General features: G+C 37.1%; 1 protein-coding gene across 1 annotated transcript in view; it reads left to right on the top strand.

Moving 5' to 3' along the window:
- The window catches only part of KIF15 (kinesin family member 15), a 37755-nt gene extending 22170 nt beyond the window's left edge, over nucleotides 1-15585 (top strand). Inside the window, exons 20-35 of the mRNA XM_069860397.1 lie at nucleotides 359-524; nucleotides 1894-2044; nucleotides 3017-3102; nucleotides 3527-3599; nucleotides 3861-3947; nucleotides 4898-5002; nucleotides 5841-5963; nucleotides 7430-7576; nucleotides 8565-8669; nucleotides 8949-9113; nucleotides 9562-9668; nucleotides 10220-10292; nucleotides 10865-10902; nucleotides 12488-12653; nucleotides 14427-14558; nucleotides 14858-15585. Coding sequence (XP_069716498.1) covers nucleotides 359-524; nucleotides 1894-2044; nucleotides 3017-3102; nucleotides 3527-3599; nucleotides 3861-3947; nucleotides 4898-5002; nucleotides 5841-5963; nucleotides 7430-7576; nucleotides 8565-8669; nucleotides 8949-9113; nucleotides 9562-9668; nucleotides 10220-10292; nucleotides 10865-10902; nucleotides 12488-12653; nucleotides 14427-14558; nucleotides 14858-14944 — 1811 coding nt within the window. The 3' untranslated portion in view covers nucleotides 14945-15585. The remainder of the gene's footprint in view (nucleotides 1-358; nucleotides 525-1893; nucleotides 2045-3016; nucleotides 3103-3526; nucleotides 3600-3860; nucleotides 3948-4897; nucleotides 5003-5840; nucleotides 5964-7429; nucleotides 7577-8564; nucleotides 8670-8948; nucleotides 9114-9561; nucleotides 9669-10219; nucleotides 10293-10864; nucleotides 10903-12487; nucleotides 12654-14426; nucleotides 14559-14857) is intronic.
- The last annotated feature ends 2049 nt before the right edge of the window (nucleotides 15586-17634 follow it).

Here is a 17634-nt window from a genome sequence, read left to right on the forward strand (position 1 = left end):
ACTGCACAGTCTTGTACAGCATACAATATTGAAAATTGTTCTGTGTTCACTCTGAATGCGAAAGGAGTATAGTATTTCTAACAAAAATATTAGCTAAAAATAAAAGGAAAATCCTCTATTGCTCTATGGAAATGGCTGCAATGTAGCCTCGAATATTTTTTGATTCTGCCTGTACTCTTTAATTCTTAAGAGTCAATGTTTCATTGACATTTTCCATTTACAAATCCTTATCCTTCAAGGTTTATTCCACTGAAAATATGTAAAGTTTTGTGAGACTTTTCTAGGATGTTCAGTAGTGTTACATGTCCTATATCTAGCAGTTTTACAAATAACATGTAAAATATTTGTTTTTTGATAGTATTAAAAAGTGAGGTCTGTGATTTGCGCATCGTACTGCAGTCTGCGGACAAAGAACTGTCTGCTGTAAAATTGGAATATAGTGCCTTTAGGGAAAAGCAAGAGAAAGAAATGAGTCAACTTTCTGGTAGACATATGGATGTACAGGTCCAGCTGGACAGCGTCAGGTATGTTGGTAGTTTGGTAAAATGCCTTAACTTCCTTTCTGGCTGCATCCAGTGATTTAGTTGTTCTTTTCTGTATGTGAACTTGCGCTTTATCTCTTATTTAAAGTTGTTGTTTTGTGTTTCTATTCCTTACTTATTTTTTTTTCTCAGTTCTTCCCATGCCTATTTCAGAGCCATGAGGAAGAACATAGTGAGATTAGCAGAAAGAAAATATAATGAGGCTGTAGCATTTTCCCCTCATGTTAAATATACCTGTAACCTTATCAAGCTCCAAAAGTTAGGTAGCTGAAAAGGCATGGTTTGTTTGAGTTGGGGTTTTGCTTTTCCCAATTTAGTCTTAAAAATTAACTGCTACTTCTCAGTCTGGTCATATGAAGCAGGTGACATAATGATGCTGCTCTAAAAGTAAAAGCAGGAAAGAAAACCATGAAGATAAACTGAAGCTTGACTGTTGAAGTCTGAAAAGCTCATGTGGTATGCAATAATTGGCATTATATTTGAGAGATGAAAATCAGTGAGATTTTTAATCATTAGTCCAACTTAGTTATGTTTTATTTTGTTGTTCCTGGGATTTGCATTTGTGATTCGTTTGGTTTTTGTTTGGTTTTTTTTTTTCCTGGAAAGCTTAACTGCATTATTGCACAATAGCTGATCATGAAGTAATTTTTTTAAGTGATGCAATGCGAGACTGAGAACCTGGAGCTGAAATGAATTCAATGTTGTTGTTTCATTTATACCTTCTGTATTAGCAGAAGTAATGACTTTTTGGAGGGTGTTCTTTCTATATACTTTCCATTAATGACATAATTCACGACACTTGTCTAGCAGCTCTTTTACCCCTCTTTGCTTTTCACTTTTGGGAAAAATCAAATGAAAGAAATTTTCAGGGCAACAATTTAAAGGGAAATAACCCAGACTTGCCCAGAGTATATAAAGATTTTGAGATAAATAACCCAGACGTCGCCTAAGCAGATGTAGGTACTTACGGTCATTATAGCAGAGTCTTTTATCATAGAGTTTGCTTAAAATAAAAAATAAATAAATAAACGAGTAAACACCATTATCAAGACTCAGTGACTGAAATTTTTATAGAATGTTTTAAGTAGTAAATTATTTCTAGGGATCAGGAAGAGTACTCTGCCTCCTCTGCCAATGCCACTTAAATTTCCCGTGCCCTGCATTAATTTGGGGTTTCAGAGATTAAAAAAAAAGCTACCATTTATGTCAATCAGGTCTTTCTAAAATAACTGTATTCTGTATATTATCTGATAATTATAAAATATAATTGATTGGGGGATTTTTTATAATGAAACAAAGTTTTATCTAAATATTGTGGGTGGGGTTGTTTGCCTTTTTTTTTTTTATAAAGGCTAGAGCACGAAAAGATTCTTGAAGAAAAAGCAAGCCTGCAGGATGACTATGACAATTTGCAGGAAGTTACGAAGTTTGAGACGGATCAACTGAAGCAACAGCTTGAGGACAGAAGACAAGAAGGAGAAGCAATGAAAAATGAGCTTTGTGTAAGATAGCCAAGGCTTTTAAAGGACTTAGTAGTTATTCATGTAGCCAGGTTAATTCCTGTTGTTCTATCATTGGTAATAGATTCCACAGAAGTAATGGGTTTCCTGTTGATCTCATTTGGAAGACATATCCAGAGTCTTTTTTTAAAACTTATTGCAAGATACTTGCAAATGCAGGCTACAAGAAATATCCAGTATCATGCTGAAGAAATTGCTATGGAAGTGTTGAGAGGAGATGTGGATTAATTAGTAAAGGAATAAAACTGCTTGGGAAAAATTCCTAATGTCGAAATGCTGGTGTGGCCTTTCAGCTCAGTGCTGGCTAAGACTAGTTTATTTGTTCTATCTTTTACAAAGCAATTTCTTAAAAATTTTAATACTAGATGTGATCTCGTTAAATTGATCCGTGCCTTTGTGGTGCATCACTGTCCTGTAATTTTGTTGATGCTGTCCTTGAAAGCCTGTCAGATTGCGGTGACTGCAAAACAACAGTGAGGTTGCTCAAGGGCTTTTGCGAATTATTTTTCCTGCTTTTCTGCAGTGTACACTGTACCTGCTCAGCAAGTTTGCTCTAAGCTCTCCTTTTTAGCGTTTAAAGGAATACAGATTGAAAATTATTATTTTAAATTCTTTATAGTCTAATATCTTGAACTGCTGGGTAGAAAATGAAAAGTCCTCCCAAATTAATCTATGGTTAAAAATTCTAATTTCTCTTTTTTAAGCATTGGATATTGAGGAACGTTGTAGTTATATTAAATCATTATCAATGGCAGGTGAAAATAGCTGATTTAGTAAAACATAGTTTACTTCTGAACTTGTCCAGGACAAAGATAAAGATCTTTCTGTTTCCATCTAAGGTTTGGCGGGGGTGTTTCTGTCATTTTAGGAGTTTTGGATTTTTGTTTTAGTTTAAATTATTCTAAAGACCTTGTATTGGAATTCATTATAGCAACATTTATTTTGGTATTCTAGAACCTTTTGAAACTCCTGAAAACAGAAAAAGAACATAATGAAAAACTAACATTACAGTTACAAGAAGACAAAGAAAATACTTCAAAGTAAGTCTTAATTAGGGTTTGTTTTCATCTGATTTCATCGATTTTTGTCTATGCTAGTTTTTGCATTCACACGGGGATCCTGTTTGTAGAGGTGTGTTTTTTCCCTGCTTGGGTGGAGGTAATTGCATAATAGGCTTATTTAGTTTATCCAACTTAAAACAACACTTAATTTTAATGTATTTAATTAACATGAAAAATGTAATTTCATTACAAGTGTAGTTCTTCATGTCAAAGATAAAGTTCCACCACAGACAGCAGTGTATGGCTAATAACTATTAGTCTTGTATACCACTGAGAAAGTGATATTTAAAAATCTCTTCAAACAAATTAAGTGCAAATAAGAATAAGCTTATCTGACTTGATTCTTGTTAAAGCACTCTTATGTTCTGATTGTATTTCTCATTAGAAATGTTTTCTTCTCCAGGGAGCTCTTGAAAGTACTTGAAGCACAGGTGGAGAAACCATCCTCTGAAATTGTGACACGGTGTGAGCAGCAGGTACAAAAGTAGAATTGAATTACGAAATCATGTGTTCGTGGATTTCCTTGTGCATTAATAGCAGTTTCATTGGTGATCTAACTGTTCTGTAGATTACCAGCAAAATAAATAGCATTTTCAAGTTTCAGATTGTTTTGTTAAGTTACTGCCCGATTTTTCTGGCAAAATGAACAACTTAATTCCTTCCATTTTCTCTCATGGCTTTGTGCTTTACAAAACATTTTTGAAAAGTAATTAATTCACAATTATGGTTTCTTCTAGGAGGCAAAACTGCAGAAACTGGAACAGGAGCTGGCTGCTGCTGAAGAGCTTATTGTTTCTTTGAAGAAAATAAATGATGCAGATAAGGTTTGGGCTTATTTTTGTTACTGATACTCAGTTTTGCAGATAACTATGCTCTATAGCAGAGCTGAAAGCCCAGAGCCTTTCTCATACTTAGTAATTCTGCAACTCTAGGCAATCCTGGCTTTTGATCTAGATAAAATAATTTCTGCCTTTTACTGGCATGAAGTTTGTAGGATGGTAGGAAACTGGTACGCATTCAGAGAAAACACAAGATTACTTAAGGTTAAACAAAAAATAATCAAGGTAAAGCTGTCTACTGGACAGAACAGTCAAGGCGTAAAGGTTGCATAATTCCCCTGATGATTAGCCTGGCCTTCCAGTGTCATAATGCACTAATAGAGAACGTAAGAAAGGTGGTGTAAGAACGTGACCATGGGTATCTTTATTAATAAAATCAAAGCACTTTTACATTAAAAGACTGCTGAGGTGTCCTGAAAGCTTAAATAGCAGAAGTTCCCACAGTACAAGCATTTATACTATATGTAAAACAGGCATAAGAAATCACATAGTCTGTTTACTTTCCAGCACGATGCATTCATTAGTCTTGCTTTTATAACCAAAAATTCTAAATGTGTAAGATCAGAAGAATTTGCTCTTGTCGAGTGCAGTGGTGTTTCTTCCATGTGCCTTTTTACAAATGTGACCTTAAATTATAGTGCTTCTATTCTCCTATTAGAAACTCATGACAGCCTGCAACTAAATCAGAGGGCCAGTGTTCTCTTCTAATGAACACAGCGCGTTATTTAATTTATTATGTTAAGTGCTTAGAACAAAACCAAATGATTTAATGACCAATTTCCTGTTACTCCTTTATACATACATACATACATATTGAAGCCTCAATTCCAAAAGGCTGGCTGAAACTTGGGATTGACCAATTACACAGCAAAGAAAGTCCAGTAATTAAATATGTATTTGTAATGTATCTGGATTAATGTTTTTTTATGTTGCAGGAAGTTGTAACTGACTTGATGAGACAGATCCAGGAGCTGAGATCTTCAATTAATCATAAAACTGAATCCATAGATGGGCTGACAAGAGAGCTCAAGGACATAAATGTATGTTCTGTCATTTCAAAGGACATAGTATAGTTTTTCAGAAATGGAGGCAATGACATGTCGTATCATGGGTCTCAAACAGTGTAACTTGCTGAAGCATTTTAGAAGGAAGCTTCTTTATTTTGACATATTGAAACCTTCTGAACATTTTATGCCTAAGGCTGTCTTGAAAACTGAACTCTTTCTGCGTGGTGGGTACAGAGCAGTGTCTCAAAAGGGGCTTATTCATATCCTGTAAACTACACTCAGCTGATAGTCACATTCAGGCTTTCTCAGAAATTGGCAATTTAAGATCTCAACAACTGAAGCAGAATGGTAAATTCATTTTTGAGGGAGTGAGTTTTTGTTTCTGATATTACAATGTTTTGCATCTGAGAACACAAGCATAAAGATCTAAACCTGTGTATTTGCATCATATTCATAGTTATTCATCTATTAAAATAGGTCAGGTCTGCAAACTGGTAGAACAACGCACAGAATGCTTTACAGACTGTAATGGACTACAAATTCAAAAGGTTCTGCAGACAAAATATTGATTAGACATTCCTGTGTATGGTTATCTTGGGTTTTTTATGATTTTAATGGCCAGTATGTATTGTGGTGATTAACATATGTTAAATTAAGTCTTCTTCCTTTTTTTTTTTTTTACTCCTTTCTAATAACATAATTTGTACAATTTAGCAAGTATAATTCTGATTTTAGTCATTGACACCGAGACTTTAGGCATTTGTAGTTGACATAGTAAGATTTGTGATATACATTTATTTGCATTATGTTTGACAGCTTTCTTTGATAACGTGTTTTCTTAAAGTATTCTAAAATTTAATGCTTTTTGTAGTGCAAGTATAATCTTGTTCTGTCTGAAAAAGAAGAAAGCAAGAGAGTCATACAGGATCAGGAAAAGAAGATTGAAGAACTGAAGGAAACTTTGGAAAGAAGACAGATCGCTGATAACATTGAGGTAAAAACATAAATGTTGGTATATAATAATTTGTTCAACATACCAATTGAATGTGTTTCTTCTTAAAATATTTGCCTAAAACTTAACCTCACTTTAGTTCAACCTGAAGCTAGTTAAGCTGTTCTTAAAGGAATTTTTCATGAGATACCTGACAAATTCTGCTAAATTGTCACATTACTTGACTTAAATGTTTTATAAGCTGCTTCATGAAAACCTGTGCTAAAAGCCTGGTTTAATTTTGTAAATGCCACTAAGGAGTCATCAACTGAATTTAGTGGTAACTTTAGATGATGCAGCTGAGAAACTAAAATAGGTAGAAGAATATATTATGTTTAATGTTATCTCTTCTGCCACTGCTGCTATATTCAGTAACATCTTTCCTTTACTCATAACTTTAGCTAAAAGCTCCACCTGCTGGAAACTGATCTAGGATATGTGGTTGTTTCAACTACAGTTTTGCTTTTTAAAATTGTAACTTTTTTAAACTTTTTCCTGTTTCCGTTCTCAACATCATTTCGGTGAACATGTCCATCAGTCTAAACCACTAGCCTCTCCTTACAAGTAATTTCTACGAGATAATCTGTTATATTATATATGCTTAGTCCAATCATTTAGAACCAACAATCTTCCAGAGCAGCTTGATTCTCAAAAACCAGTCTTAAACAGATTTCCAGTACATTTAATCAACAGACTGTCTTCATTTACAACCATGTCTAAATTTGACATTCTGGAATCCTAAACTGAGTTGCCAACCAAGTAGATCGCTTTCTGGTTTTGGTTTGTTTTCAGTTTTATTTGGTTTTTTTTAAAACTGAAGTAACGGTTCTTATTACATTGGTTTCACCTTTGGATGTACGTGGCTCCTGTTAAAATCTTCATTACTCCTTTGACTTTTTACATCAGTTACTAATTTCCTTCATGCTTTCTTGACTGGACAAGAAAAACTAATCCAAGGTGGCATTTAAAATACTAAGTACTGCATCTTGTAGCTTAACACACCGTGTGTAGGTATGATGCCTTATCAGATAGGACAGGAGTCTAGAATGGTCCTAGAATAAATCCAGAGGTATCTATAGAATAGCAGTGCACTAAAAAAGCTGTAATCGCTAATTCATCTTGGATTAAAATCTATACATTCTTTTCTGGTTTCTTATTTCAACAATTGTATCTCTAAATATAAAAATGGTGGTTGATTTCACGTATCTCCCACAAGTATCTAACTGTAACTATGCTGTAGGAAAGTTCTCATTTTTGTTTTGCAACCAAGGCAATAGATATGAAAAATATGCTGAAACAAGAAATTTATAGATGAATGCTTGCTACAATTCATGATGAAAAAGTTGAGAGGAAAGGGAGATGCTTGTAGCTGTTAGCAATCTTGGCAACAATGACAAAACATCTTGAAACAACTGCTTTAGAGTATAGCTTTTCCTTTTTTTCTTTACTCATCCAATTACTTAAAATAGAGAGACCTTATGTGTGAAGACTTGCATCATACTACTGAGCAGCTTATAAGACTGACAGAGGCCTCTAAGAAACACGATACATTGCTTCAGTGTGCACAGGAAGACATTAAAAAAAAAGAAGATGTAATCCAGGAACTCAAGGAACAGGTAAAACAAGAAAATTCTGCTGATAGTTAAACTCCATGGGAGTGAGCTGTGGTTAATTGTAGTTTCTGGAAAAGGTCTTACCTGCAACTTTAGAGCATCTTGTATGCAGTACTTCTGGTGAAGAGCAATGCTCCTTCTTGTAAAAGCAAAGGAGTAGCTAGAAAGTATCTTAACAAAGGCTAGGTAACTTTTAAATACTTTGGAAACAGAGTCTAGAGATCACAAAAATGTTTACTCTGAAAGCAGAGTAAAATTATCAGTACCTAAAATAACTGCAACCTGAGGTTATAAGTAGTGTAACAGAGGGGTTTACTTTTTTTCTTCTGCTTAACACTTATCCGCAAACTATATGATTATGTAATGGAGATAGTAGTTGAGCTCTATAAATTAGGCAGAAAGAGTGAGAACTTTTGCAGACCTAATAGTTATTTTAAGCCTTTGTCCGAATTTTAGTTCTAATTGTCACAACTGTCGTAGTGCTAAGAAATAGATTAGTGTTGGTGAAAACTCTAATAGGGATAAATTATTTTGCAAATAGTCCTTTCGTCATGTTAGCATACACTCTCTTTGAGGAAACTGCTTAAATCTATACCAGTAAAACTTATGTATCAACTCATGTTTTGGCCAGTAATGTTTGTGAACAAAGTTCATAATAGTTTTTCTGTCCTAGCAAGCCCTTTGAAAGGCAGATTGTGTTAGCAAGGCAAAAAAAATCAAATACCAACCAACAAGAACAAAATTCAGATTAATTATACAGTGTACAGTATACAGTGTATGTGTATTTTCAAAAATGCTTATTACATGAAACTATTGAAGCATTAACAGTTGTTAAGTAAGTATAGAGAACAACTATGAAAGTGAATTCTGAGGTAATTAAAATAACTTGTGGGGTACTCAAGCTTGTTCAAAATAGAGAACTAGATGCTGTTTTCTTTAATAGTTTGTGTGTATTATGAGCTAATTTAATTCTAATTGGGGTTTCTATTAGCTGGACAAAATGACAGAAGAGCTGGAGAAGAGGAAGAATGAATATGAACTAAAAATGAAGCAAATAGATTGCTTTGTGGACTCATCTTCAGTAACATTTCCTCAGGTATGGCGTTTGAGAGAAACATTTTCATTGTAATGACTTAAAATGTATTCAAAAGGACTGAAAGTTTACAGCAGGGCTTCAGGCTGGCAACAGAAGCAACAATGTATCAAGAATAGTCAAATCCCATTCAACTTGTTTTAGTAACTTAAATGTACTATTGATGATTTGTCAGCTAGGAATCTATAAACATGTCTCTAAGTATTAAAGCACGTAACAGATATAAAGGGGAAACAGTTCTTTACTAATGGTTTGTGGGGTTTGTTTCTTTTAACTTGCCAGTGTCCGAAAACGCCTCCCAATTTTGATGTGAATTTGGCAAAGCTCTTGGAAACTCATGAGCAAGAAATAGCCGATCGGAGGGCTTCTGCAATAAATCTGGAGCACCTTGTATATGAACTGAATGAAGAACGAAGAGCTAAAAATGATGAAATTCTAAGGCTGAAGGTACTATGATTTAATCTCTACAGGCAATTTGTAAGGTTAAAATAAGACAGAATACAGAGCTCAGATTTTTAATAACCTCTGCTTAGTAGTGTCCCCATTAAAGCAGGAAGGCAGTTCTTGGTCTTCTCTTTGCTTAGGCTGGTAACAAAGGGTGACACTTGCTTGAGATGCCCATACATCTCATTTTCCTAAGGACTGAATTGTTTCACGTTGGTGAATATCAAATGGTAATATATCTTTTGCTGATGAAATTGTTCTGACTTATTCTAAATCAAATTTCTAATGAAACTGTAATTGGAACAGTGGTGCATATCTTTGCCAGAGAACTGTGCTTGTTTTCTGAGGAAGTTTTTTCTTCTATTTTATTCAACAACGTGATCTATTGGAAATGAAAACAGGATTTGCAACTTGGTCATCAAATAATATGTTTCCAATTTCACTTGCTTAGGAGCAGTTAAATGAGTTTGAGAACTTGCGTCTGGAAATGCAGATACTGATGGAGAACAACAGGAATTTACAGAGCCTTGTAGAAGCTCAGAAGCAAAGCAAGAACAGGTAGAGTAAAATAAACCAAAACTGTCTTAACTTGAAGCAATTAAGATAAATTTACAGGTTTTATTTGAACTACAGTCTTACGTGTTGTTAGTATAATTACAGATTCACTCAGCCTTTTCTATAGAAATCTACTGTCTTGTAGACTTTTTTACCTTTAAATCACAAATTCTTAAATACAACGAAGTTTTATAGGGGAAATTTCTATTCACTATTTTTTTCACTATTTTTTTTTCCACTATTTTTTTACTTCACTATTTCTTAGTGTCAAAGAATTACATGCATCGCCATTTCTGTCTAACACTCAGTTGTATAGTTACTACATTTTTAATTGCTATCACTAAAACATTAGTTTCTCTAGACTGTAAAAAAGGAAGATGTGATGTTGTTGGAATATTGAAGTTTAAATGCTTTCAGAGTTGTTTCATGATGATCAGTGTTCTGGGTAAGAACGTGTCAAGACAACTACACCCATTTACTGGTTTAATCTGAGTAAGATGTTCTTAAGACTGGTTTACTCTGTGAGAAACTTTCCTCATTCTTAAATTTCCTAGTGATCAGAAACATCCTGATGTTCAGTACCTCAAGGAGAAAGAGGAGATCATCGCTGAAGAACGACTGGCCAAGGTACATTACCCTTTCCATGTAGCACTACTTTGCTGTTTCCTTACTTTGCAGTATTAAACATATTTTCTTATATTTCATTGCAGTGAAACAAACACTGATTTCCAGTGAATTTTAACAGATTACAGAGCATGATACTTGGCTCTTAAGGTTTCTATCTTGGTCTGACATCACTGAACTGGGTGTCGGATTGCACAACAAGCAAAAACAGATTCAGATCACTGAATCTGACTGATCTCCACGGAATTGGAAAGTGACTATTGTGTCACTTGTTACATCAAGACTTTGCCAAAGGGAAGCTAATGCTGCAGCAGAGACTGAAGACAAAACAATCTCCTGTCAGAGCTCTGCTGTGTATGAATGGGCAGAGGGATTGCTGCGAGTCAGTTGCGCTGGCATGAAATACGAATTACATGCATGTGACAAAGAGATGGGCTTATAATGAATGCTAGAGATGTGAGTTTTTGGGCAGTAGGATCCAGAGTGGGATACTTGGCATCAGTTAAGTCACAAATAATTTTGCATATATGTATATTAAACACTGTTAACGTAACTAATATTTTGAACTCTTACAGAATAAAGCAGTGGAGGAGATGCTGAAAATCAAAGCAGAGTAAGTTTAATATTGTTCATTAAACTGGAGATTTGTATTAAAATCATTAATACCAAAAAGCTATATTTAAGCAATGGAAATTAAGATCTAAAACTATAAAAGTTGCAGTTTGGAAATGTTGATTAGACTTCTGCAAGGCACATTGTGTTCTTACCCCTTCTCATCAGCAGGTGGTAGTAGCACCCATTACTGTATTTTCTGAAAGGGTAGTATTATATTGGGCAAATACATTGAAATAGGAGGAACAACAGAGAACTTAAATTGGAAGGGACGTTTTGAATTGCTTGAAATTGTCTTTTTAAAATTCTTTTACATGCAGTGAATTCTAAATACAGACTTTATAATTTTAAACTTAATCTACTTCACTTTTTATGTTATGTGTTTTATTTTTTGCACTTCAGCTTGAAAAATGAAAATTGTTTATTGTTAGAGGATTTCTAGATCACATTTGTGCTATTGTGCAAGTAGTCCTTGAAGTGGTTTGCACTTGGATGGATAATAGTGAAGGGGTAAAATACTGAATCAGGAGTTGGAAGTTAGTTTGAAAATGTTGTTCCTGTTATTCTTTTCCTAATCAATATTGCTACAGGGACTCATAGTGGCTGAATCTCCTAATGGTTGAATTCTTTACATTTAATGAAATGCTTTCTATGTAAGTAGCTTCTTTTAAGATAGTTTTTATGAACATGTTCATTTCACAAGTAATTTATACAAACTTTTCAGAAGCCTTAGTTTTCATTAGAGGCTACTTTGCTGTTCAATGTGTTGGGTTTTCATACGTGTCTGGTCTCTGAAATATGCTTTATAACAGTGCCACAATATCTCACAGGAACAAATAATGTACAAAGAAGAAAAAGATTATTTTGTCATCAAGAAAATGTCTTGACAAATGCAGTAAATGAATACTGCTTTCATACCATAGGTCTTAAACACCAATGAAACAAAACTGATGACAAAAATAGTTTAATGTATGCAATAAGCAAACAGACATGCAAAATGACTAAAGTTGCTGTATATAGTAGACAGGTGGCTAAGTTTGATGGCATGCTTTTATAGTCTGTGAGCCCAATGAATAGAAACATTCTCAGCAGGCAGGACGTCTATCCAAAATGGTGGTCCTTCTGTTATTGGTCCAAACAAACTCAGGCCATCTCTGAGCTGTTCAGAGATGTTTCTGAGCAACAAGGCTGTTGGGCAAACACCATAATCAAACAAGCAATTTACGGGAAACTTGAGGAGCAGCAGAGTTCATCTGGTAAATTTACATGCCTTAGATGAATTCTTAGCGTTCTTGTAGGTGAGGCCTTTTTTTTTATCTTTCACGAGTGCTCTTGTATGTAAACAACATATTTCCCAAAAAGAAGAGCAACTCCAAAACACTCACTAGTATAGAGGTTGTATCAAACGCAAGAGTTGTGAAGCAAAATGTAATTTTTGCTTTTGTTGTCACTGAGTTTTAGGGAAATTAAATTGTCTTAAAATTATATTTTTAGAAGAGGCTGCCTGCATTTCCAGGGATGACTTACTAATTCTGTTGTATGCCACTTAAGTTTTTTAATATTGTATGATGTTTTTACATTCACAGATTAGAAGAGACCAAAAATACCCTCAAAATCAAAGAGAATACTTGTCTTGAAATTAGTCTGGAGATGGAACGTACAAGAGCTTTGGAACTGAAAGCATTTCATGAAAAAGAAGAAATAAGATCAAAACTGGAGGAAACATATGAAGAGAGAGACAGAATTGGAAAGGTTCTATAGATATAATTTTTTGTTGTCTTTACAGCCGAATCTTATTCAGCAAAGGTAGAGCTGTTGCTAATTGGCCAATATTCTGAATTACTTAGCAATCAAAGACTATCTCTGAAAATGTTTTATATTCATAGAATCATAGAACCACCAGGTTGGAAGAGACCCACCAGATCATAGAGTCCAACCATTTCTATCAGACACTAAACCATGCCCTTCAGCACCTCATACACCCATCCCTTAAACACCTCCAGGGAAGGTGACTCAACCACCTCCCTGGGTAGCCTGTTCCAGTGCCCAATGACCCTTTCTGTGAAAAATTTCTTCCTAATGTTCAGCCTAAACCTCCCCTGGTGGAGCTTGAGGCCATTCCTTCTTGTCCTGTCCCCTGTCACTTGGGAGAAGAGGCCAGCACCCTCCTCTGCACAACTTCCTTTTAGGTAGTTGTAGAGAGCTTTTTCTTCTCCAGGCTAAACAACCCCAGCTCACTCAGCTGTTCCTCATAAGGCCTGTTCTCCAGCCCCTTCACCAGCTTTGTTGCTCTTCTCTGGACCCGCTCCAGAGCCTCAACATCCTTCTTGTGGTGAGGGGCCCAGAACTGAACACAGGATTCAAGGAGCGGTCTCACCAGTGCTAAGTAGAGAGGGAGAATAATGCCATTGGCCTTCTTGGCCACCTGGGCACACTGCTGGCTCATGTTCAGTCGCTGTCACCCAACACCCCCAGGTCCCTCTCCTCCAGGCAGCTTTCTAGACAGACTTCTCCTAGTCTGTAGCACTGCATAGGGTTGTTGTGCCCCAAGTGCAGGACCTGGCATTTGGCCTTGTTAAACCTCATGCCATTGGACTCTGCCCAGTGGTCCAGCCTGTTCAGATCCCTTTGCAGAGCCTCCCTGCCCTCCAGCAGATCGACGCTTCCACCCAGGTTAGTGTCATCCGCAAACTTGCTAAGGGTGCACTCAATGCCTTCATCCAGGTCATTGATGAAGACATTGAACAGGGCTGGACCCAGCACCCAGCCCTGGGGAACCCCACTTGTCACTGGCCTCCAGCTGGAGTTAACTCCAGTTACCACCACTCTCTGGGCCCGGCCAGCTAACCAGTTTTCCACCCAGGAGAGTGTGCGCCTGTCCAGGCCAGAGGCTGACAGTTTCTCAAGCAGAATGCTGTGAGAAACTGTGTCAAAGGCTTTGGTGAAGTCCAGGAAGACCACATCCACAGCCTTCCCCTCATCCAGCAGCCGAGTCACTTTGTCATAGAAGGCGATCAGGTTAGTTTGGCAAGACCTGCCTTTCGTGAACCCATGTTGACTGGGCCTGATCACCCGGTTCTCTTGCATGTGCTTCATGATAGCACTCAAGATCACCTGCTCCATGACTTTCCCTGGCACTGAGGTCAGACTGACAGGCCTGTAGTTCCCTGGATCCTCCCTGCAACTCTTCTTGTAGATGGGCACAACATCAGCCAGCCTCCAGTCCAGTGTAGTTATTTATATGCCTAATGCTGTTTGCTGCACTAGTGGAACTCTGGGTACAGAAATCACTGTTGCAATTCGTAATACAAATCAAGTGGTGCTTTTGCCCTATAGAGGGATCTAATGTAGTACCTGAGGACATGTAAGACAAATATCTGTTTCCTGAATGAACTAACTCTTGCGCCATGTGTTACAACAAACTTAAATGCTAGCATCTCAATAATTCTACAGAAGCTATTTCTTCTGAAAAAAGATTAGGAGGGGCAAGAGTTAAGAGGTACACAATGTATTTATTAATTACAGGAAATGCAATTGCTGAGGAAGCAAGTTGACTCTCTTGCTGAGGAGAATGGGAAATTACTTGGTCATCAAAACCTAAACCAGAAGATTCAGTATCTTGTGAAACTGAAGAAAGATTATGCTAAACTTACTGAGGTGAGTTGCAGAGTAGAATACAGATAAGTCATGGCCTTACATAGGAGAGAGCTAAGCTTTGAGAATGAAAACTACAATTCTTGCTTCTCTGTTGGAGAGCTCTCAGTTTATGCAGTTGGCTGGTAGGTCATGGCTGATCTGTCTCCTCACGGGCGGGCCCCATCGAGAATCACTGCATTTTATTTTCTCAAGTACACAGTGTATAGAATGCTTGAAAAAATGTCAATAGCACTTACTTAGAAATATGAAGTAAGCAATTATAGTTTTCTTAATACATCCCTGTTTTTTCTGTTTTACAGGAGACTGAAAAACTACGAGTTGAAAATGCTTTTTTGAAAGAATCAAGAAAATGTGACATATGTAGGCATCAGGATCATAGGCTATAATGACACAAAACTGTACAGCCATGGTTTTTAAAGTGTGCAGAAGAAGCAAAAGCCATTTGTCACACTTAACATTTGCAGTGGTCCCAGAATAATCAAGTATTTCAGTTCCTGTGTATTTAGTGGTAGTATCTTTCAGTTACTGTTAGTGAAGAATTTTATTCCAGCTAAGTGGGCAGCTTTTGGTGACTTTCCTGTAATTTTTCAAAACCCGATCTTGTGTTGGTGCTGGGAGATACTTCCTTGAAACTTTTGTACCTGCCAAGAAAAGCTTTGTCACTGGGAACACCCCTGGATTTTTGTTTCTTTTTATTATTTTATTCTGGTTCTTACCTCTTCTGAAATACTACATTTTCCACTAGAGCTGAGTCTTTAGAAGTATAATTTCTTTATGATTTTTTTTGTTGTTGTTGTTGTTGCTAAACATAGGATGTTTTTACTGGGTTATAATCAATCAAATTTATTAACTTTAATTAAAAAGTAACCCATAACTTTCATATTGAAGTTTGTTCAATAAAGCACAAATGTGAATTTAGTAATAGACTTGTAAATAGTACTATAAATACCTTTAGGTTTTGTATTTTCTTTCTCTATTTGAAATTAAAATGCTTTTTAAATGTTTTTCCCCAGTATAAACTTACTGCAGACTTCTACATTAGCACTGTCAGAGCTTCTTTTGAAGCATTTTGCAACCATTTTCTTGTCAGACAAAAGTCAGAAATGTTAAGAAACAAGACCTGAAAATATGCAGGACATTTTAGGACTATTAACACAAATTCCTTTAATTGCACCTAAGCTGTATTGCAAATAAATGCAATTATTTTTATTACCAGTACACAAAACACCGATTTATATTCCAATGTCAAACACCTGGATGTTTTGCTTGCTTTTTTTTTTTTTTTTTTTTTTTTTTGACCTGTCAGTAATGCAAATCATTTGAATTTTGGCTACTTTGTACATTGCTACTTTTGCCCACAAGTGATGGAGCAAAAGAGAATGCAGAGAAAGAAGTCAAGGGCAGGATACCTCGAGAGTCTCTTCAGCGGTTGTCTGAGGGAAAGAAGGATTTCCCCTGGCTTCTCTGTGAGTTTTGGAGTTCTTATCCTGCATGTTTGTTTCCTCTTAAACTTCGATGTGGAGTGTGAAAAGCAGATCTCAAACTGGGGAGGGTTTTTTTTTTCTGCAGACAAGTAATTCTAGTAGAGAGCAGGAGTAACTAGTGATGATTATGTAGCAGTCTAGAGGGGTTTGTCTTGGACCACACAACTGTTGTCTGTTGTCTCCTGTAGACTCTTTATTTTTTTCTTGTTGTTGCATGCTCTGGGCTTACAAATGTTTCTTAGAGCCCTTGTCTGTCTTGTGTTACTGTTTCCCAGCTCTTTCCATGCAGGAAAGGTTTTCTGTCCCTCCCTGGATGGGAAGGCAGGGTCCCTGCTGCGCGTTGTTTACACGTGAGCCTGTCTGTGTTGTCTGTCTGCAGTAGGACTCGTGTTGTTCTCTTTTTATAAGAAATAAAGTCTTTGTGTATATAAATTGTTTGTGCATATAAATCATGTGTATATATTTACTGTGTATATAACTATTGGAACGGGTCTAGAGGACGGCCACAAAGATGATGAGAGGGCTGGAGCGCAACCTGGGGTTTTGAGCAACCTGACCTAGTGGCAGATGTCCCTGCCCAGGCAGGGAGTGTTAGAACTGGATGATGTTTAAGGTCCCTTCTAACCCAAACCAGTCTATGAGTGTTTGAGAGCCTGACTTAGGGCTGAGCCTCCCACCTGGAGGGGTTGTGTCAAGCTAAAGGTGACAACAGTGCTTGCAGAGCATCAGGGCAAGGACCTGAGCTGTGCGGTCCAGGGGAGCTGTGGGAACCCAGTAAATCAGTGTGACTTGATTTATCCCTGCAGTTTTTCACCCAGGCGCCCCTCCGCTGTGAGGAGAGGCTGAGAGAGTCGGGGTTGTGCAGCCGGGAGAAGGCTCTGGGGAGACGTTGTAGCAGCCTTCCAGTACCTGAAGGGGGCATCCAAGAAAGCTGGGGAGGGACTGTTTACAAGGGGATGGAGTGAGAGGATGAGGGGAATGGCTTTAAATTGGAGAGGGGAAGATTTAGATTAGACATTAGGAAGAAATTCTTCATGATGAGGGTGATGAGGCACTTGGCACAAGTTGCCCGGGGAAGTTGTGGATACCCCATCTGTGGAAGTGTGCAAGACTGGGTCGGATGAGGCTTTGAGCAACCTCTTCTCATGGAAGGTGTCCCTGCCCATGGCAGGGGGGGGTTGGACTGGATGATCTTCAATGTCCTTTCCAACCCCAACCATTCTGTGAGTCTATGGCATTTTAAAAAGCACAGAAACAGAAGAGGTACCTGACACCTACTAACATCAGCAGGACATGGTCTGTTTGAGCAATCTGAAAATCCACAAGGAAACATCGACTTCTCTAGGATTTACTAAACGCTGCTTTAAGCAACTTGACGTAACTTTAGCGTGGGCTTCTTCTGGGTGCGGTGGCAGGATTAAGACACGCTTTGTTTCACTCCCCTCTTCAGTGTTCATCTATCAGATGACTTTGAAGTCCCTTCCCGCCCAAACAATTCTATGATGGCTTTAAACTGGGGGAGGGCTGGCAGCTTTAGCCTGGAAATAAGGAGGAAATTCTTGGTGGTGAGGCACTGGCACAGGTTGCCCAGG

The sequence above is a fragment of the Phaenicophaeus curvirostris genome, chromosome 6 (assembly GCF_032191515.1).
Source record: "Phaenicophaeus curvirostris isolate KB17595 chromosome 6, BPBGC_Pcur_1.0, whole genome shotgun sequence".
Classification (NCBI taxonomy): domain Eukaryota; kingdom Metazoa; phylum Chordata; class Aves; order Cuculiformes; family Cuculidae; genus Phaenicophaeus; species Phaenicophaeus curvirostris.